This window comes from Ranitomeya variabilis, chromosome 5 (assembly GCF_051348905.1).
Source record: "Ranitomeya variabilis isolate aRanVar5 chromosome 5, aRanVar5.hap1, whole genome shotgun sequence".
In the NCBI taxonomy this organism is placed as follows: domain Eukaryota; kingdom Metazoa; phylum Chordata; class Amphibia; order Anura; family Dendrobatidae; genus Ranitomeya; species Ranitomeya variabilis.
Genome location: NC_135236.1, coordinates 553461243 through 553483966, shown reverse-complemented (window position 1 = coordinate 553483966; position 22724 = coordinate 553461243). Strand labels below are relative to the sequence as shown.

Here is a 22724-nt window from a genome sequence, read left to right as displayed (position 1 = left end):
GGGGGTGCAGGATGGGAACAGCACATGACAGAATGGGGGCGCAGGATGGGAGCAGCACATGACAGAATGGGGGTGCAGGATGGGAGCAGCACATGACATAATGGGGGTGCAGAATGGGAGCAGCACATGACAGAATGGGGCGCAGGATGAGAGCACTACATGACAGGATGGGGTGCAGGATGGGAGCAGCACATGACAGGATGGGGGCGCAGGATGAGAGCATCACATGACAGGATAGGGCGCAGGATGGTAGCAGCACATGATTGAATGGGGGCGCAGCATGAGAGCACCACATGACAGGATGGGGCACAGGATTGGAGCAGCACATTACAGAATGAGGGTGCAGGATGGGAGCAGCGCATGACAATGGGGCGCAGGATGGGAGCAGCACATGACAGAATGGGGGTGCAGGATGGGAGCAGCACATGACATAATGAGGGTGCAGAATGGGAGCAGCACATGACAGAATGGGGCTCAGGATGAGAGCACTACATGACAGGATGGGGTGCAGGATGGGAGCAGCACATGACAGGATGGGGCGCAAGATGGGAGCAGCACATGACAGGATGGGGGCACAGGATGAGAGCATCACATGACAGGATGGGGGCGCATGATGGGAGCAGCACATGACAGGATGGGGGCGCAGGATGTGAGCATCACATGACAGGATGGGGCGCAGGATGGTAGCAGCACATGATTGAATGGGGGCACAGTATGAGAGCACCACATGACAGGATGGGGCGCAGGATTGGAACAGCACATTACAGAATGAGGGTGCAGGATGGGAGCAGAACATGACAATGGGGGTGCAGGATGGGAGCAGCACATGACAGAATGGGGGTGCAGGATGGGAGCTGCACATGACTGAATGGGAGTGCAGGATGGGAGCTGTGCATGACTGAATGGGGTGCAGGATGGGAGCAGCACATAACAGCATGGGAGGCAGGATGAGAGCAGCACATGACAGAATGGGGGTGCAGAATGGGAGCAGCACATGACAGGATGGAGGCGCAGGATGAGAGCACTACATGACAGGATGGGGGTGCAGGATGGGAGCAGCAAATGACAGAATGGGGGCGCAGGATGAGAGCACCACATGACAGGATGGGGGCGCAAGGATGAGCACATGACAGCGCAGCACATGACAGGATGGGGGCACAGGATGAGAGCACTACATGACAGGATGGGGTGCCGGATGGGAGCAGCAAATGACAGAATGGGGGCGCAGGATGAGAGCACCACATGACAGGATGGGGGCGCAGGATGAGAGCATCACATGACAGGATGGGGCGCAGGATGGTAGCAGCACATGATTGAATGGGGGCGCAGCATGAGAGCACTACATGACAGGATGGGGTGCAGGATTGGAGCAGCACATTACAGAATGAGGGTGCAGGATGGGAGCAGAACATGACAATGGGGGTGCAGGATGGGAGCAGCACATGACAGAATGGGGGTGCAGGATGGGAGCAGCACATGACAGAATGGGGGTGCAGGATGGGAGCTGCACATGACTGAATGGGGTGCAGGATGGGAGCAGCACATGACAGCATGGGAGGCAGGATGAGAGCAGCACATGACAGAATGGGGGTGCAGAATGGGAGCAGCACATGACAGGATGGGGGCGCAGGATGAGAGCACTACTTGACAGGATGGGGTGCAGGATGGGAGCAGCAAATGACAGAATGGGGGCGCAGGATGAGAGCACCACATGACAGGATGGGGGCGCAAGATGGGAGCAGCACATGACAGGATGGGGCGCAGGATGGGAGCAGCACATGAGAGGATGGGGCGCATGATGAGAGCACCACTTGACAGGATGGGGGTGCAGGATGGGAGCAGCACATGACAGCATGGGGGTGCAGGATCGGAGCACCACATGACAGGACAGGGTGCAGAATGGGAGCACCACATGACAGGATTGGGGTGCAGGATGGGAGTACATGACAGGATGAGGGCACAGGAAGAGAGTAGCACATGATAAGATGGAGGCGCACAAAACAGGATGAGGGCGCAGGATGGGGGCTGCACATGACAGGAAGCGGGCACAGGATGGGAGCAGCATATGATAGGATGGGGGCGCAAGATGGTAGCAGCACATGACAGGATCAGGGTGCAGGATGGAAGCAGCACATACCAGGATGGAGACCATATACCAATATAAATGCTCGCAACCGGGGGGAAGAATGGGTTCAATAGCTAGTATAGTATAACCACTTATAATGTTACAATGCAGTTATATATGATGTACATCATTTTATGCAGAGTGCTTGTGGCATATGCCTTTGAACAACTACAAACTATTCTAGACAAAATGGGCAAAAATTAAGGTAGTGCCAGATATTTAAAAATTATAATACCCTTCAGCAAATTTCATAACAACAAATACAAATGAGTTCAATGATGGATTGGTGTCATCACTATGGGTGGAGGAGATAAGTGTCATCACAATAGATAGGTTCTAACATTTTGCACTTTAGCTGTGAAATGGTTGTAATAAAGTAAATGCATCTTGAACTGTGTGAGCTGGGCTTGCATTTGAGCATTAGGCAGTTTATTGTTACTTTGATATAATTTTTATTAGATTTTGTCACATATGAATTAAAATTGTCATGAAGTGTGTATATTACAGCCAACATATTTTGATCACGTGTATATCTTCTCTCCCTTGGTGATGCCAACATTATACTATGCTTTTAATTTTATTGGTTGTTACATAATCTTGTAAAGATTGGTATTTTATACTCAGTTGGCATTACCTCCTTTTTTTCCCTTTTTGCTGTACTTTCAGGTGCTACATAGAAGAGATAAAGCTTTTTATGACCCCAATCCACATTGTGATCAACTCACTTATATATTTTTATTACATTTTTCAATCCTTGAAATGTTATGAGGCAGTACACCTGTGGATGAATAAAGTGTATTTAATAACCGCACAATCTACAGAGTAAGCAGATAACTTGAGTCTTACCTGCATGGAAGGAACTTCTTCTATCAATTCATAATTTAGCTGCTGGTAATACACCACAACCTTTACTACGTTGTCTCTAACAAAAAATAAGAACAATTATTTTAGACATCCCTTTCTTCATGTCCCTTTTGAGTAGAAACTGATCATAACTTCTGAAAAGTGCATTCTTCATAGGATAGTGTCATATCAGTGGTGATTTCAGCAATAAATTTCTAAAGTAGTTGCTATATTGCAAACACTCAGTTTCTTTTTGTATTGTCTGTCTAGAGCATATACATCAAATTCTGGCCCAGGGGCCAAATCTGGCCTGCAAGGTGAGTACATTTGTCTCACAATGCCAGGTGGGTCCCTCAAATATACTTCGCCACGATGCCGGGCACATTCCCTGCCCATCATCACACTTTCAACTATATCAGCATCCTAAATGCCGATACAGTTGAAAGCAATGATAGAGGAGGGAGAGTCAGCTGGCGCTCCCTCTCCCATCAATCCCTCTCTACATCTGACATCTCACTGCAGCAGGCGTGATGACATCATTACAGCACACTCGCTGTACTGAGATGTGCAGAGGATCTGAAGACATTGTGAAGAGATCAGAGCAGTGGAGAAACAGACAGGGGTGAGTATGTTTTAATGTGGAGCCTATTATACTGTATGGAGCAGTATGTGTGGCCATTATACTGTAAGGGGCACTATATAGGACTCATTATACTGTATGGAGTACTATGTGGGCCCATTATACCGTATGGAATACTACGAAGGACCATTATACTGTATGGAAAACTATGTGGAGCCATTATACTGTATGAAGTATTATGTGGGTTCATTATATTGTATGGAGCACTATGTGGGGCCTATTATACTGTATGGAGCACTATGTGTGGCCATTATACTGTAAGGAGCACTATATAAGGCTTATTATACTGTATGGAGTACTATGTGTGCCCATAATACTGTATGGAGCACTATGTGGGGCCATTATACCATATGAAATACTACGAGAGACCATTATACTGTGTGGAGAACTATGTTTGGCCATTATACTGTATGAAGTATTATGTGGGTTCATTATGTTGTATGGAGTACTATGTGGGGCACTTTATACTGTATAGAGCACTATGTGAGGCCATTATACTGAATGGAGCACTATTCGAGGTCATTATACTGTACAGAGGACTATGTAGGGCTATTATACTATATTGAGCACAATGTGGGGCCATTATATTGTATGGAGCACTTTATATGGCCATTATACTGTATGGAACATTTTTTGTAGCCCTCATACTGCATTGAGCACTATGTGGGGCCATAATACTGTACAGAAGGTAATACAGGTCCCCTTATAATGTATGGAGGACCATGTGGGGCCCATTATACTGTATGGAGCACTTTTTTGTGGCCATTATACTGTATGACGGCTGTGTGGGGATTACAGTTGGAGAATAATACTGTGATGGGGTCATCATTCTTTATCGGAGGATTGAGGGATGGAGGGAGTCATCATATCGTATGTGTTGATGGTACTGTGAAAAAATTCCCTGTGAGAGTATCATACCCCCCACAAGTGACCCCCATTTTGGAAACTACACCCCTCAAAGATTTTATCCAAGGGTATATTGAGGATTTTTAACCCCCAGGTACTACACAGAATTTAATAACATTAATTCGACATATTGAATATGTCGTCAATAATGTTGAGCACAACTGCTCACTATTCCAGTTTGCATTGGGTGCTTGGGTATGCTTTGAGCATGCTGAAGTGAAATGTTTGAGTCCCCATCCTACATGTTTCATGGCTGTTAGTCATGCACCTGATTCAAACTTGAGTAGCGAGCACTTATGCTCAACAATAGTTGTCATATCATCATCATTTCTTTTTACTTTTGAAAAAAAACAATTGTAAGCCCAACCCTAACCCCTAGCCCAACCTTAACCCTTAGCTCAACACTAACCCTTATCAGAACAATAACCCTTAGCCCAAACCTAACCCCAAACCAAACCCTTAGCCCAACCTTAATCTCATCCCTAACCATTGCCCAAGCCTAATCCTTAGTCCGACCCTAACACACATTCTAACCCTAATCCTAATGGCAAAAAATGAAAAAAGTAAAAATTATAAAATAAAAAATAATTAATCTGACTAAAGGGATGACACAATGAAGGGAGGTTTCACTAACTGTTGGCATTTGATCACTGTGATAGGGTGTATCACAGTGATCAATAGAAACCAATAGGAAAAATCTCTGCTGTTGCCAAGTAACAGCCGGCAGATCTTGGTGGGTGCATGCGCTCAACACTAGTCATCGTATCGTTTTTTGTTTTTTTTATCTTTTGAAAAAATTCAACTCTAAGCCCAACCCTAACCCATAGCCTAACTCTAACCCTTAGCTCAACCCTAACCCTTAGCCCAACACTAACCTTTAGCCTAACCCTAACCCCAAACCTAACCCTTATCCCAACACTAACCCTTAGTCCAACCTTAACCCTAACCCTAATGACAAAGAATTAAAAACAATGCTCTTTCAAAATATAAGAAACCCATCTCCCACAGAGAACATAAGCATAATGTGCTTGTGTGTTGAGGAGTTGAAGGGAGTAGATACTGTGTTCTTCAACTCTGGCCCACAGAACCCACCAAAAGATAATGTTTTAAGGATTTCTTTATCAGCAGATCATTCTTTCAGAATTTCCTTAGTATTGCATAATTCTATCACCCATGCAATCCTAGGGAAATTCTGAAAACATGATCTGTTGGTGAGTCTTTATGTATAGAGTTGAGGAACACTGCTGTAGAGGGTCAGTTCTACTCTTTACCTTATTTATTATGGGAACTACATTGAGAAGAACTTACTGGGTTTAATAAAATAAGTAATAGTTGTTTTAGGACTCCTGGTACAGTAAATAGAAGTTTTAATATATTTCTTCTAGAAAAAATAAGTACATACACTTTTGACATTTACTGTCATAATATTGACAACTATTTTTGTGTATGTAAAGTTCATGATATCCTTTGAATATGTCACAGTATCCAAACATATCTTATCTGACATAGTTAATAAATATGATAAAGGCCTACGTTAATTAAAATATTCTGTGTGAATAGATGATCTCATAGAGGGATTGGCACATAGTTAACACTGCATGGAGTAACTTTATATTTTCCTTTCTTCCAACTGCCCATCTAGCTCTCAAAGTGCAACCCAGTATGTGTGAGTGAAAACATCTTCCCTGTCGTAGAAATGATTAAAGCATAGAAATGATTAATGTTTGCTGACTTCAATAAGTATCTGTTTTGAAAACAACCTTTTGTTACTCTGCCCTTGCCAGATGTTTATATTAATAAATTGTATTTAGTCTTAACATTTCATAGGGAGACAGTTTATAAATCTGACAGTAGTTATGCTGTTCTGTATTTTTCAACCTAATTTACTTCTTAAATTGATGTCAATTACTGCATATTCCTATATTATAAGGGAAACATAGGTCACAGAGTAATAAAATCTGGACGGAGCCACTTATTTTAGTAAAAATGCAGAGTTTTATTACGATCAAGTTTACATGGTTTGCCAAGGAGAAGGTTTGAAAATATGGTATTTATTTTAGTTTTAAAACACTCTATGACCGAGGGGATTGAGAATAAATACAGAGGAATGTATAATTTATGTTCCTGTATTCCATAAGGAAATTAGATGACACAATGGCGAGTTGGGTCAACTCATCAGCCAAAATTGTGTTCTGCCAAATCTCATCTCTGAATTCATACAGCTTTATTCCGTAAAAAATAATGTAGCAACTGCATAAGACACCACAAAGCTGCCACATCAGCAAAGTGTATTTCTAGCATAAATTTGTCATCAACGGTTGAAAATCTTGCAGTCTTGCCTATACAATGGACATTGTAACAGTGGATATTGCAATGGGTGTAAAACAATATTGTTAAACTGCCAGGCTTTTGTCATGTAAAAAAATAATACAAAGAAGAATCATTTCAGAACTTTTTTCACCTTTAATCTCACACAATCTGTACTATTCAATTGAAAAACACACTGATATTTTTTTTTGGTGTAAAAAAATAGAACTAAAATAATGTGGTTGAATAAATACACACACCCTTTAACTAATACTTTGTTGAAGTAACCTTTGAATTTGTGACAGCTTTTCAGGTCAACCCATAGATTTTCAATTGTCTGGACTCTTTGTTGGCCATGCCAAAACTTTGATCTCTTAGCAAATCCATTCTTTTGCTGATTTATAGGTTTGCTTAGGGTCATTGTGGGGCTGAATGATGAAATTCTTCTTCATCTTCTGGTTTCTAACAAAGGCCTGAAGGTTTGCTGCAAAACTGACTGATATTTTGAATTGTACATTATTATTATTATTTGTTATTATAGCGCCATTTATTCCATGGCACTTTACATGCAAAAAGGCGTATACATAATAAAAACGAGTACAATAATCTTGAACAAAACTAGTCATTGACTGGCAAGGGAGGAGTGAGAACCCAGTCCACAACGGATCATAGTCTACAAGGGATGGTTGAGGATACAGTAGGTGTGGGTAGAGGTGGTCATGCAGCAGTATGGTGGAATGACTATTACTGCAAGTTTTAGGCTCGATAGAAAAGGTAGGTCTTCAGATTCCTTTTGAAGGTTTCCACGCTAGGTGAGTGTCTGCTGTGTTGGTTTAGAGAGTTCCAGAGTAGGGGGGATGCGCGGGAGAAATCTTTTATGCTATTGGGGGAAGAGGAGATAAGAGGGGAGTGGAAAAGGAGAACTTGTGAGGATTGGAGGTTGCATGCAGGTAAATACCAGGAGGAGAAATGTATGGAGGAAACAAGTTGTGGATGGCTTTGTATGCCATGGTTATGGTTTCATACAGGAGTCTCTGTTCAATGGGGAGCCATTGAAGAGATCGACAGAGAGGAAGGCCTGGGAATAGTGTGGGCATAGGTAGATTAGTCAGGAAGCAGAATTTAGGATAGATTGGAGAGGTGCCAGAGTGTTAGAGGAGAGGCTACAGAGCAGAAGTTTGCAGTAGTCAAGGCGGGAGATGATAAGGGTATGCACTAGTGTTTTTGCAGACTCTTGATTTAGGAATGTGCAGATCCGGGAAATATTTTTTGAGTTGGAGTCTGCAGGTAGAAAGGGCTTGAATATGTGGTTTGATGGAGAGATCAGAGCCAAAGGTTACCCTGAGGCAGCGAGCTTGCGGAACTGGAGAGTGTGAGCGGCCATTGACTTTGATGGATAGGTCTGTTGGGGGGTTAAGTGAGACAGGGAAATGATAAATTCTATTGTATCCATGTTAAGTTTTAGAAATTTAGCAGAGAAGAAGGATGGAATAGCAGACAGACACTGTGGGATTTGGGTTTCTGGTTCCTGAAAGGTAGATCTGTGTGTCATCAGTAAAGAGATGATACTGAAAACCGTGGTACTCTATGAGCAGTCCCAGGCCATAGGTGTAATTCCATCCACCTTGATTAAAACCCCTGTTCTAGCTGCCAAAAAACAGCCACAAAGCAAAATGTAACTTTCACCATACTTTATTTTGGGTATGGTATTATTCTGGTGGTGCTCAGTTTTGGCATTGTGCCAAACATACCCTTTGGAATTATGGTCACAAAGTTGAATCTTGGTCTCATAAGACTATAACATGATGTAAATGTTGGCAAAATATAGCCCAGCTTAGATGCTCTTCTTTGAAAGGAAAGACTTCCATCTTGCCACCCTACCCAACAGACCAGACATTTGAAGAATATGCAAGATCGTTATATGTAGTACACAGCCAATATTTGGTAGAAATTCAAGCAACTCCTTTAATGTTGCTGTAGACCTCCGGGCAGCCTCCTAGACCAATTCATCTCTTGTTGTTTCAACAATGTTTGAGGAATGTCCAGTTGTAGGTAATTTCACTGTTGTGGCAAGGTTAAGGCACTTTTTCATGACCATTTTCACAATACTCAATGGTACATCTAATGGCTTTGAAAAAAAATGTGTACCATTCTTTTGACTGACGACTTTTAGCAATGAGATCCCTTTGATTTTTGTAAGCTGTTTGTAAGCTTTTGCTGTAAAATGCAACTAAGAAATTGTCAGGAAAATTCTAAACAACAGCTAAAATTTATATGGAAATAAAAATTATCAGTTTAAATTATGTCAGCTGTATGCTAACTACTATTTAAATATGACTGACTAATTCTGAACACAACCACATCTCCAGTTATAAGAGGGTGTTCACAATTATGCAACCACATTATTTTAGTTTTGTTATTTATTTTTACCCTTAAAATTTCAGTTTGTTTCTCAATGGATTTGTACCAATAATGGGTGACATTAAACATAGTTCTGAAATTCTTCTTCTTGTTATGAATTTTTTCATGACAAAGACCTGGCATTTTAACATGGACTAGTAGACTTATTATATCCACTGTATATAAGTATAGCATGAATAAACAGAGCAATAAATTATGTTTTTTACGCTTACCTTATAGTTTGCATGTTTTGGTACCCTCTTTTACTTTCTAGACGCTTTGACAAGGGGTCCTAATAAAATATTAAGCTGCATTTTACATATACACAGCAGATGTTACGACAAATACAAAAGTAGGTAGTTCTTATAAACTATATTTTAAACCATATTAAGGATAAAGAGATATTTACCAGACCAGCTGTCTATGCCTTTATAGAAAAATACTTAGAATTGAGAGTCCTCAGTGGTTGATGCCTTTTAATGGCTAACTGAAAAGATGGTAACACATGGCAAGCTTTCGAGACTACACAGGTCCCATCATCAGGCAAAGACTAAAATACAAATTCTGAAAACACACATATTTATGCACAGTACAGCCCAGATGTATTGTGCATAAATATGTGATTCTTCAGAATTTGTATTAGTCTATGCCTGATGAAGGGACCTGCACAGACTCGAAAGCTTGGAATTTGTTACCATCTTTTCAGTTAGCCATTAAAAGGTATCAACCACTGAGGACTCTCAATTCTAAATATTTTTCTATAAAGGCATAGACAGCAGTTCTGGTAAATATCTCTTTATTTAACACGGTACCAAGATATATATCTTTCCTGTATACCTTTATAAGAACTAATCCACAATGTCCCAGGATATAATTAAAGAGGTTGTCCACTAATAGGATAACCCCTTCTTAAACTAAATGTTGTGCCCCGATAACACAATAAAGCCTATACTCCCCTCCCGTGCAGGCACCATTCCTGCAGTGTCAGCACTCGCTCTCCCTGGGGCTGTGATGAGGTTTTGGGATATGTGACATTGGCGCCCAATCAGCGCTGGCATCACTGTCTTTGCCTTCTGACAAACTGAACATGCAGAGGAAGCCAGGGTTACAGCTGACCCAGCTTTCTCTTTTAAATATCATTTCATCTTCAACTTGCTTAAAGGGAACCTATCACCCCGTTTTTTTCGGTATGAGATAAAAATACTGTTAAATATGGCCTGAGCTGTGCATTACAATAGTGTAGTTTGTGGACCCCGATTCCCCACCTATGCTGCCGAAATACGTTACCAAAGTAGTCATTTTCGCCTGTCAATCAGGCTGGTCAGGTCGGATGGGCGTGGCTTCTTCCCCCAGATATTGCGTAGTTTTCCGTTGGTGGCGTAGTGGTGTGCGCATGTCCAACGTCCCCAATCCTGCACGGGGGGGTGAAAATAGCAGCGATGTCCGTTATTCCATTGGTGGTCGGTGGGCGCGGCCATCTTCCTTTGGCCGCGCGTGCGCAGAAGCGGCGCTCTGCTGGCCGCGGCTTCAGGAAAATGGCCGCGGGATGCCGCGCGTGCGCAGATGGAGATCGCGGCGGCCATTTTCCTGAAGCCGCGGCCAGCAGAGCGCCGCTTCTGCGCACGCGCGGCCAAAGGAAGATGGCCGCGCCCACCGACCACCAATGGAATAACGGACATCGCTGCTGTTTTCACCCCCCCGTGCAGGATTGGGGACGTTGGACATGCGCACACCACTACGCCACCAACGGAAAACTACGCAATATCTGGGGGAAGAAGCCACGCCCATCCGACCTGACCAGCCTGATTGACAGGCGAAAATGACTACTTTGGTAACGTATTTCGGCAGCATAGGTGGGGAATCGGGGTCCACAAACTACACTATTGTAATGCACAGCTCAGGCCCTATTTAACAGTATTTTTATCTCATACCGAAAAAAACGGGGTGATAGGTTCCCTTTAACTGTTCACAATAACAGTAATTTTGACCAGGTGTCCCCAAATTTTATCATGCCACTGTAACTGTATATTTTGCCATATTGTCATGCCGGCTTTTTAACCCCCTTGTATATATACGTCATAGGTCATGTCACTGCATTCCATGCGGTTTCTGGTGCTGAACCCACATGTTTTCCATGACAGCTGACATGTGCCCCTAACAGCCGAGGGAGGAATCGCGATCCCCCCATGGCTGTTAACATGTTAAGCGTCGCTGTCATGCTAAAACAGCAGAATTTAACATGGCCGCACCGGACATGCATCACTAATCCCGCCCATGGACGTCCCTGTCACACGATCGTGGGGTACCAATGCTTTGGCATGACAACCTGGGCTCTGTAGGAGACCCCTGTGGTTGTCATTGCCAAACTGCTATGAGCAGAGTATCGCAGCTTCAAGTCTCCTATGGAGATTATTGAAGCAAGTGAAAAGAAGAAATAAGGATTTAAAAAAAATATCAAAGTTCAAATCACCCCCCCTTTTGCGCCATTCAAAATAAAACAATAAAAAAATACACAAATTTGGTATTGCCATTTCCAGAAACACCCGATTAGTAAACAACATAATGAGAAAAAAAAATCAAATGGCCACAGCAGAAATGTGCTTTTTTGGTTGCCGCAATAGTGCAATAAAATGTAATAACGGGCGATCAAAAGATCATATCTGCACCAAAATGGTACCATTAAAAAAGTCAGCTCGGTGCGCAGAAAATAAGCTCTCACCCAGCCCAAGACACGAAAAATTGAGATGCTACAGGATTCGGAAAATTAAGCTTTTGTTTTTTTTACAAACTTTGGATTTTCTTCACCACTTAAATAAAAAACAACCTATGTATGTTTAGTGCCTGTGAACTCATAATGACCTGGAGAATCATAATGGCAGGTCAGTTCTAGCATTTAGTGAACATGGTAAGAAAAAGCAAAAAACTATTGTGGAATTGGAATTTTTTTTTGCAATTTCACCGCACTATGAATTTTTTTCCTTTTTCCAGTACACTATATGGTAAACCAATGGTGTTATTCAAAATTACAACTCGTCCAACAAAAAACAAGCCCTCACATGGCTACATTGACCGAAAAATAAAAAGTTATGGCTCTGGGAAGAACGGGAGCCAAAAATGAAATTGCAAAAATGGAAAAACCCAAGGGTTTTTTAATTCTTACTTAGGCTACAGTTTTATATGTCTTTTCTCTGATATTTTTTTAAATCCCATGCAAAATCCTTTAAAAAACGGCAGAAAAAATTTTCAACTTAGAGCAGACTGTCTTTTGAAAAAAACCCAACAAAAAACAAAATGTTACGATTCCAATCACATGCTATAAAACTGGCAAAACACATGACTGTAACTTATTTTACCGCCCAAAAAACCTTATTAAAAACATCACAAAAAATGTGGCAGAACCATGTGCCTGATTCCAGTCTTTGTATGATTGCACTTAAATAGGTTTGTACAATGTTTCTAGCACATTGTGCTGGTTTGCCAGATGAGCTTATAAAACGTCAGTATATTTTACAATATTTTTGTACGGAACCATTTTGTATTAGATTGCTAAATTATTGATATTTATTGGTGTTGGTGACTGTAACATATATTTCATAAAGCATTGTATACACCCATATCACCTGCTTTGTCCCCTAGCCTGGTGGTTATGCCAATGAACCTATTTTATATATGAATGATCTTTTTTCCAGTTTTATGCCATGAACAAACTGTATTTTATATATGAATTAGCTTATTGCCAGTGTTTTTGACATCTTGTGTCTTATAGAGATGAACAGTGGATCAAATTCGATTTGAATCTCATAAAAAAAAAAGTGGATTCTCTAGAATCCTTTTTTGTATTTTCCATGTGCTTCACTTAAATCCAACAACATGGTTGCCATCAGGTACGGACTGGGGCTGAAATTCAGCCCTGGCATTTGAAATCACACAGGCCCATGTTGTCCCCATCACCGAGCCCCAGATGGGATGTATTGCTACTAATATTGTCCTGGAAGGAGGAAAGCAAGATTTACTACAAGACCAATATTTCTAATGATACCCGTGGCCTGCTGGGGTAAGTGACAGAGCCAGCGACTTAGTGCTCCGCCACAAATATTAAAGGGAACCTGTCACCACGTTTTTGGAAGATGGGATAAAAATAGCGTTAAATAGGGGCAGAGGTGGGCGTTACATTAGTGTGTTTGTTATGCGTTTATTACCCACCTAAGTTGCCGAAATACCTTTGCAAAGTCTCCGTTTTCGCCTGTCAATCAGGCTGGTCTGGTCAAAAGGGCGTGTTGTCTTCCCCCAGATTTTGCGTAGTTTTCCGTTCGTGGCGTAGTGGTGAGCGCATGCCCAAGGTCCCGAATCCTCTGCCAGGGGATTTAAAAGAGCGCGCTGTTCGTTATTTCATTGGCGATCGGTGGGCGCGGCCATCTTCCTTTGGCCGCGCGTGCGCAGAAGCGGCGCTCTGCTGGCCGCGGCTTCAGGAAAATGGCCGCGGGATGTCGCGCGTGCGCAGATGGATATCGCGGCGGCCATTTTCCTGAAGCCGCGGCCAGCAGAGCGCCGCTTCTGCGCACGCGTGACCAAAGGAAGATGGCCGCGCCCACCGATCACCAATGAAATAACGAACAGCTCTTTTAAATCCCCTGGCAGAGGATTCGGGACCTTGGACATGCGCACACCACTACGCCACCAACGGAAAACTACGCAAAATCTGGGGGAAGACAACACGCCCTTTTGACCAGACCAGCCTGATTGACAGGCGAAAACGGAGACTTTGCAAAGGTATTTCGGCAACTTAGGTGGGTAATAAACGCATAACAAACACACTAATGTAACGCCCACCTCTGCCCCTATTTAACGCTATTTTTATCCCATCTTCCAAAAACGTGGTGACAGGTTCCCTTTAACAGTATAGGTGTTTTGAGAACAGCACCGTAGCAGACAAGGTAGCCCATGACCAGACAGAATTGCCAGATGGCCAGTTTGGCCCTGGTTGCCACCTGACTGTCACTTTGTTGGATTTGTCTTAGGGCAAGGAAGTGGCTAAAAAAGTTATACTCATCTTGCCCGGTCCCCTCACCTGACTCTATATGCAGCTCACTGCCCAGTCTTCTGCACAGCTACAGTTAGGTTTCTTTTTTCACAATGCCTCCAATGCTCTCAAGACCCCATGTGATATCATGACATTGCCTGAGGCCTAGTCTGTCAGATTCAAGCATATCTTTGGCAGATTCATCCATATGTAGCTCACTTTACTCACATGTCCCTTGAGTGACACTTACCAAGTAGGTATTGCTGGGCCATTGTGATGAAGACAGAGTAAGTTCATAAATCTCCTCGCTATGAACAGAAATGCAAGACATCATTATTTTGATTATGATCATCTCAGTCTGTTAAAGCACATAATAAATATCAAATAGGCAAAGTAGCAATGACTGTGATTCTCACGTTCTGAAAGGAATTATCAGGCTTTCTGTCCTAGAATTGCCTTCATCTTGCCTTTGGCATTATTTTTTCTGTACATATTATATATTAAATATCTAGAAAATGACAAAGGTATGTGAAAACTGTAAATGATATATGAGAAGAGTCTTGTTGCAGATAATACTTACTCACACTGGAGAGGACAGTGACACTTTAGCTGGTCGTGGGAGAGTTTATATTCATACAGTTCCACACAGTTATCTGGTAAGAGAAAGCCCCATCTCAGGTCACAGAGTGGTCTTCAGCATGTAACCCAGTGGGAATATGTACTTACTCACGGAGAGCTCACTGATGTTACAAAGAGGTACATCCAAGTCAGGGGGTGCTGGGAACTCCCACATTCTACAGCCACAGTTCTTGATCATTTTGGTCTGCGCACAGCTCTTCTTACAAGCCTGGGGGCAAGTGCAAATGTACACAACTGTTTGACGCATTATGTACACAAGTAGACATAAAACGTATAAATATGCTCTTAGCTGGATTTATGGCTTCCTTCTTCCTCACTCTGCACAATGACTTTAGCTTATGTTTCAAGATAGTGCTGGTTTAACCATGAAAGTAGAAGTACTTTCCCTGTTCTGGATCATTTCTGAGAATGCCAGTAGGCTAGGTAGAAAGTCTAGTTTACACACAGAATTGCCTTTTTTTTTTGTTAAGTATTTGCACAAATTGTTTTAATGTTATTTTATGCTTAAAGGGAACCTTCCGCTTTTCAAGCTCTACATGCTCTTCCGGGTTGCACTACCGTTGAGCTTATTGACCACGGTCTACAGTGGGCAATATGGCTCTAATATGCTTCCACATACAATGTCTGCTTAATCTGTGCATATTCAGGCTATGCTAAGTCCGAAACGTGTTTGAGGTTTTGGGGGTCTTTTTTGCACAGGTTGTCAGGCTTGTCAACATAGATTTTTTTTAAAAAGATACGAATAAGGAATTTTAAGTCCCAAGTGCTGGATGACAGTTTGTGGTAAACCACATGAAAATTAAATTTTACCAATTTATCATACTGCTGGACTATGAAAGGGGCCTTGATCCAAAGAAATGGTGAAAAAAACATTTAATAGCTCAAAGAACATATGAATTACCGTATATAAAATATGGTTGTATAATATATTCCATAGACTAGAACATACGCTACAATGTTCACAAAACTGGCCACAAGCTACTCATTATATTCTACAGGATATATTTGTACTATACCAATATAACACCTCACATGCCCTCAAGAAATCCAATATCAATCAATATTATTAATTCCAACCAACAAATGAACCAAGAAAAAAGAGAAAATAAGGTATTGTGCAAAAAAGTATATTTAATTGCATGGCAAGCTGAATCATCTACATTCATTGTAGATGCAGTGTAAGTTGTACGGCCAACAGATCCATCTAAAAACAGAAATTCAATCATTTTTTTTACTCCTTTGGCACCATTGTCAATTTTCAAGTGGTGCCAAAGCATTTAAGTGGCTAGAACATTGTTAAAAGGAAGTGTGATTGTTTAAATAAGTTTTTTACGTTAAAATACAATTTTATTTTTTTACATCTTTCAAAAAAATATTCTCAAGTTTCTATATAATTATTTAAATAAATCAGAAACTTGGCATTTTTCTCAATAGCCACTAAACCTAATACGAGACTTGCTATTCTTGTTCTGTACAGAAGAACAGTTACCGTATATCAATTATATATTTGAAAGTAATAGCCCAAGGAAAAATATGTGACATCAAGGTATGATCGACTTTTATTATCAAAAGTACACATAAATAAATAATGTGTACATATATAAAATGTGCAAAAACATCCTGAGGGGCCAAATACAGTGACAGCATAGAAACAGTAATATACAGTGGGTACGAAAAGTATTCATACACCTTTACATTTTTCACTATTTGTTTCATTGCAGCCATTTGGTAAATTCAAAAAAGTTTACATTTTTTCTCATTAATGTACACTCTGCAACCTATCGTGACTGAAAATAACAGAAATGTAGTATTTCTTGCACATTTATTAAAAAAGAAAAACGGAAATATCACATGGTCATAAGTAGGGTTGAGCGAAACGGGTCGGCAATTTTCAGAAGTCGCCGACTTTTGGCAAAGTCGGGTTTCATGAAACCCGACCCGACCCCTTGGTGGGGTCGGCCATGAAGTCGGCGATCTTCTGAATCTGGAATCGGAATTCCGATACCGATTCCCGATATGTTTAAGATATCGGGAATTGGTATCGGAATTCAGATTTAAGTGTAAAATAAAGAATTAAACTAAAAAATATCGCTATACTTACCCTCTGACGGGCCCTGGTACTAACCGGGAACCTTCCTTCCTTAGAATCAGCCTTCCAGGACCTTGCGGTGACGTCGCGGTGACGTCGTGGCTTGTGATTGGTCACGCGGCCGCCCATGTGACCGCTCGCGCGACCAATCACAAGCCGCGACGTCACCGTGACGTCACCGAAGGTCCTGGAAGGGCTGATTCTTAGGAAGGAAGGCTGCCGGAACGAAGCCGAGGGTGAGTATATTCCTATTAGGTATATACTCACCCTCGGACACGCCCTGCTTCTTTCCGGCAGCCTTCCTTCCTAAGAATCAGCCCTTCCAGGACCTTCGGTGACGTCACGGTGACGTCGCGGCTTGTGATTGGTCGCGCGAGCGGTCACATGGGCGGCCGCGCGACCAATCACAAGCCGCGACGTCACCGCGACATCACCGCAAGGTCCTGGAAGGCTGATTCTAAGGAAGGAAGGTTCCCGGTTAGTACCAGGGCCCGTCAGAGGGTAAGTATAGCGATATTTTTTATTTTAATTCTTTATTTTACACTTAAATATGGATCCCAGGGCCTGAAGGAGAGTTTCCGCTCCTTCAGACCCTGGGAACCATTGGAAACCCAATGCACTGCATTGGGTTTCGAGTTTCGGCCGACCCCGACTTTTTTATAGGATCGGCCGATTTCACTCGACCCGACTTTTGAAAAAGTCGGGTTTCGTGAAACCCGACCCGATCCTATAAAAGTAAAGGTCGCTCAACCCTAGTCATAAGTATTCAGACCCTTTGCTCAGTATTGAGTAGAAGCACCCTTTTTAGCTAGTACAGCCATGAGTCTTCTTGGGAAGCTTTTCTCACCTGGATTTGGGGATCCTCGGCCTTTCTACCTTGCAGATCCTCTCCAGTTTCGTCAAGCAGGATTGTGAACATTGGTGGACCGCCATTTTCAGGTCTCTCCACAGATGCTCAACTGGGTTTAGGTCAGGGCTCTGGCTGGGCCAGTCAAGAATGGTCACAGAGTTGTTCCGAAGCCACTCCTTTGTTATTTTAGCTGTGTGCTTAGGGTCATTGTCTTGTTGGAAGGTGAACCTTCAGCCAAGTCTGAGGTCTAGAGCACTCTGGAAGAGGTTTTCATCCAGGATATCTCTGTACTTGGCCGCATTCATGTTTCCTTCAATGACAACCAGTTGTCCTGTCCCTACAGCTGAAAACCACCCTGTAGCATGATGCTGCCACCACCATGTTTCACTGTTGAAATTGTATTGGAGAGGTGATGAGCAGTGCCTGGTTTTCTCCACACATACCACTTAGAATTATTACCAAAAAGGTCTTTCTTCGTCTGATGAATCTTATTTCTCATAGTCTGGGAGTCGTTCATGTGTTTTTTTTTAGCAAACTCTATGTGGGCTTTCATATGTCTTGCACTGAGGAGAGGCTTCCGTTGGGCCACTGTGCCATAAAGTCCCGACTGGTGGAGGGCAGCAGTGATAGGTGACTTTGTGGAACTTTCTCCCATCTCCCTACTGCATCTCTGGAGCTCAGCCACAGTAATCTTGGGGTTCTTCTTTACCTCTCTCACCAAGGCTCTTCTCCCACAAATGCTCAGTTTAGCTGGACGGCCAGGTCTAGGAAGACTTCTGGTGGTCCCAAACTTCTTTCATTTAAGGATTATGGATGCCACTGTGCTCTTAGGTACCTTGAGTACTGCAGAAATTCTGTTGTAACCTTGGCCAGATCTGTGCCTTGGAACAATTCTGTCTCTAAGCTCCTTGGCCAGTTCTTTTGACCTCATGATTCTCATTTGGTCTGACATGCACTGTGAGCTGTGAGGTCTTATATTGACAGGTGTGGGCCTTTCCAAATCAAGTCCTATCTGTTTAATTATACACAGTTGGACTCCAATGAAGGAGTAAAACCATCTCAAGGGGGATCACAAGGAAATGGACAGCATGTGACTTAAATATGAGTGTCTGAGCAAAGAGTCTGAATACTTGTGACCATGTGATATTTCAGTTTTTCTTTTTTATTAAATTTGCAAAAATTACAATTTTTCTGTTTTTTTTCAGTCAAGATGGGGTGCAGAATGTAAATTAATGTGAATAAAATGAACTTTTTTGAATTTTCCAAAGGGCTGCAATGAAACAAAAAGAGAAAAATGTAAAGGGAATGCCTTCCGTACCCACTGTAAATACAGATCAAAATATATTGCATGTGTTTAATGGTTATGAATAGTGCAAGTAGACTGCTTAGTATCACCAAAATGAATGAGTCGGGAGAGTTTGCACCCAATGGACATTGATGAGACTGAATCACAATGAGTGCTACTGGAATACAACTGGTATTAAAGGTCAAATTATGTTCTGATAACTGATTGGCATGCTTTTTGCGGCGTCACAGGGGCTATAAAGGGGCATGCACGCCGACCGCCATCTTACTTCTGCCGATCTTAGCATAGGGAGAGGTTGCTGCAGATTTGTCAGAAGAAGGGACATAGATAGGGAGGGAAGATTAACCCCCAAACCGCTTGTGCTGTAGCGATTTCCACTGTCCAACACCACCTTTTCTTTGCAGGGATAGTGGAGGCTATATCTTTGTGCATCAGCTCTGCAGCTTATTAGGCTGCCTTATAAGGCTCCCTGATAGCTGCATTGCTGTTTGCACGCTGCTGTGCAAACCAACTGCTTTTTTAAAAGCAAAAATCCTGTTGCTCCTTTCTGCACAGTTATCTTGTTTATTTGTCCACACTTTTGTGTGCAGCAGTCCTTTTTATTGCTGCCATACTTGTCCTGAGATCATTGTAGGGAGATTGAAATTGTACTACAGTCCTTGTATTTTTTCATATATCTTCCAGCCACTTGCTTCCACTCACATTGCGTTGTTTTATACACTGTGCCTGAGTTTGGGTTCAGTCTCCCCCCCAAAAAAGTAAGATTCAAATTCTCACAAAGTGGATATACCTCAGTCCTCTTAGTTTGTCGTATATCAGCCAGCCACTTGCTGCCACTCACATTGCATTGTAAAATACACTGGGCCTGAGTTTGGGTTCAGTCTCCCCCCCAAAAAAAGTGAGATTGAAATTCTCACAAAGTGGATATACCTCAGTCCTCTTAGTTTGTGGTGTATCAGCCAGCCACTTGCTGTCACTCACATTGCGTTGTTTTATACACTGAGCCTGAGTTTGGGTTCTGTGTCCCCCCAAAAAAAGTGAGATTCAAATTCTCACAAAGTGGATATAACTCAGTCCTCTTAGTTTGTGGTGTATCAGCCCGCCACTTGCTGCCACTCACATTGCGTTGTTTTATACACTGGGCCTGAGTTGTGGTTCAGTCTCCCCAAAATAAAAAGGGAGATTGAAATTCTCACAAAGTGGATATACCTCAGTCCTGTTAGTTTGTCGTATATCAGCCAGCCGCTTGCTGCCACTCACATTGCCTTGTTTTATACACTGGGCCTGAGTTGTGGTTCAGTCTCCCCAAAATAAAAAGGGACATTGAAATTCTCATAAAGTGGATATACTTCAGTCCTCTTAGTTTTTGGTGTATCAGCCAGCCACTTGCTGCCACTCACATTGCGTTGTTTTATACACTGGGCATGAGTTCTGGTTCAGTCTCCCCAAAATAAAAAGGGAGATTTAAATTCTCAACAAGTTTATATACACCTTCTACCTTGTTTTACAGTACCATATAACTGTTGTTATTTTGGTTACATTTTCCCAAATATGAGGAAGTCTGGTGGAAGAGGCCGTGGGCGGTCGTTGCCAGCTGGTACTGATGGTGGTGGTGGTGGAGCATCTGGTGGTAGTGGGAAAAGCAAAATAGCACCTATGGCTGGAGGTGTTGAGCCAGCGTCATCGTCTGGCTAGACAAGGCCTTGAAGGCCCCCTTATCTTGGAGTAGGAAAACAAGTTTTACAGCCGGAGCAGCAGGAAAAAGTTTTGGCTTTCATTGCTGACTCAGCCTCTAGCTTTTTTGCCTCCTCTTCCGAAAGTTCCAAATATAAAAGCAGCGAGTCGTCAGTGGATGCTCCCGGTCAGGACCAAGACGTTTCCTTGTGTCCTTCACCCAAACCAAAAGTGAAGGATGCATCAGGCGACACTACAGGTTACTCCATGGAGCTCTTTACACATACCGTGCCTGGGTTAGAAAGGGAAATTGTTAACTGTCCATTACAAGATGAATCGGACATGGAGTGCACTGAATCACAGCCACAGCTAGATTATTGTGCTGTTCCATTGACTCAGATCACTACATTGCCCTCGCAGTGTACTGAGCCAGAATCTGACCCTGACGAGACTATGGTGCCCCGTCCCGAACGCTATAGCACCTTACACGGTGACACAGAGGAAGGTGCACATGACATTGAAGAGGAGGTGATAGATGACCCAGTTGTTGACCCAGATTAGCAGCTATTGGGGGAAAAGGGTGCCGCTGCCAGTAGCTCAGAAGCGGAGGTGGATGATCCGCAGCAGCCATCTACATCGCAACAGCTGTCATCTGGCAGGCCCGTATCAGGCCAAAAACGTGTGTCAAAAACAAAAACAGTTTTAGGACAGCGTGGCCATCCGGTGAAAGTAGCACAGCGTGCAATGCCTGAAAAGGTATTCGATAGTAGGAGTGCAGTGTGGCAATTTTTTAACCGAGATCCGAATGATCAGTGCAAAGTTATCTGTAAGAAATGCTCAAAGACCCTTAGCAGAGGGAAGAATCTTCAAAATTTAAATACAACGTGCATGCGTAGACATTTAACAAGCTTGCACTTGCAAGCCTGGACTAACTACCAAACGTCACGTACCGTTGGTGCACCTGCTCAGAATGAAGGTAGTCAGCAACGCTACATTGCTTCCCTCACTGTAAGCCCACCGGTTAGGACACCACCAGCAGCAAATGTGGAGGTATCATCGCAAGGCCAAAGCAGTCAGGGAATCACAAGGTTATTGGTAGGAAACACTGTATGTAGGCCAACATCAAGAATACCATCACCAACCCTCTCTCAATCCGCCATGTCCACCACCACTACCACCGCTAGTTCCACCATATGCAGCTCTCCAGTCCAGCTCACCCTACAAGAGACTCTCGTTAGGAAAAGAAAGTACTCATCCTCTCATCCGCGTACACAGGGTTTGAACGCCCACATTGCTAGACTAATCTCGTTAGAGATGATGCCCTACCTGTTGGTTGAAAGCAAAGCTTTCAAAGACCTGATGGCCTACGCAGTACCACGCTATGACCTACCCAGTCGGCACTTCTTTGCGAGAAAAGCCATCCCAGCCCTCCACCAGCATGTCAAAGACCGCATTATCCATGCACTGAGGCAATCAGTCAGTGGAAAGGTGCACCTCACAACAGATGCATGGACCAGTAGGCATGGCCAGGGACATTATGTGTCCATCACGGCGCACTGGGTTAATGTGGTGGATGCAGGGTCCACTGGGGACAGCCATAGTGGGACAGTTCTGCCTAGCCCACGGTATAGGAAACAATTGGTTGTAGGCGTTTTCCACCCCTCCTCCTCCTCCTCCAGAAGCGAAAGCTCGTCCACAGAGCGCAGTCGAACGACCACTCCATCCGCAGCAGCCAGTGTTGCACACGAGGTGTCCCATTATCGAACAGCTAGTGGTAAGCGTCAGCAGGCTGTGTTACAAATGAAGTCTTTGGGCGACAACAGACACACCGTGGAAGTACTGGCCGAGCACTTGCAGCAAGAAACTCAGTCATGGCTGGGCAGTGTACATCTTGAGGCAGGCAAGGTAGTCAGTGATAACGGAAG

The 22724-nt window shown here is 43.0% G+C and overlaps 1 protein-coding gene across 1 annotated transcript in view; it reads right to left on the bottom strand.

Annotated features, from left to right (window-relative positions):
• Positions 1–22724, bottom strand: part of LOC143773835 (epithelial sodium channel subunit beta-like) — a 67810-nt gene that overhangs the window by 5407 nt on the left and 39679 nt on the right. The window contains exons 5-9 of the mRNA XM_077261170.1: positions 14968–15088; positions 14822–14894; positions 14492–14549; positions 9455–9513; positions 2972–3047 (exon numbers count right to left, since the gene is read on the bottom strand). Of these exons, the coding sequence (XP_077117285.1) occupies positions 2972–3047; positions 9455–9513; positions 14492–14549; positions 14822–14894; positions 14968–15088 (387 nt within the window). The remainder of the gene's footprint in view (positions 1–2971; positions 3048–9454; positions 9514–14491; positions 14550–14821; positions 14895–14967; positions 15089–22724) is intronic.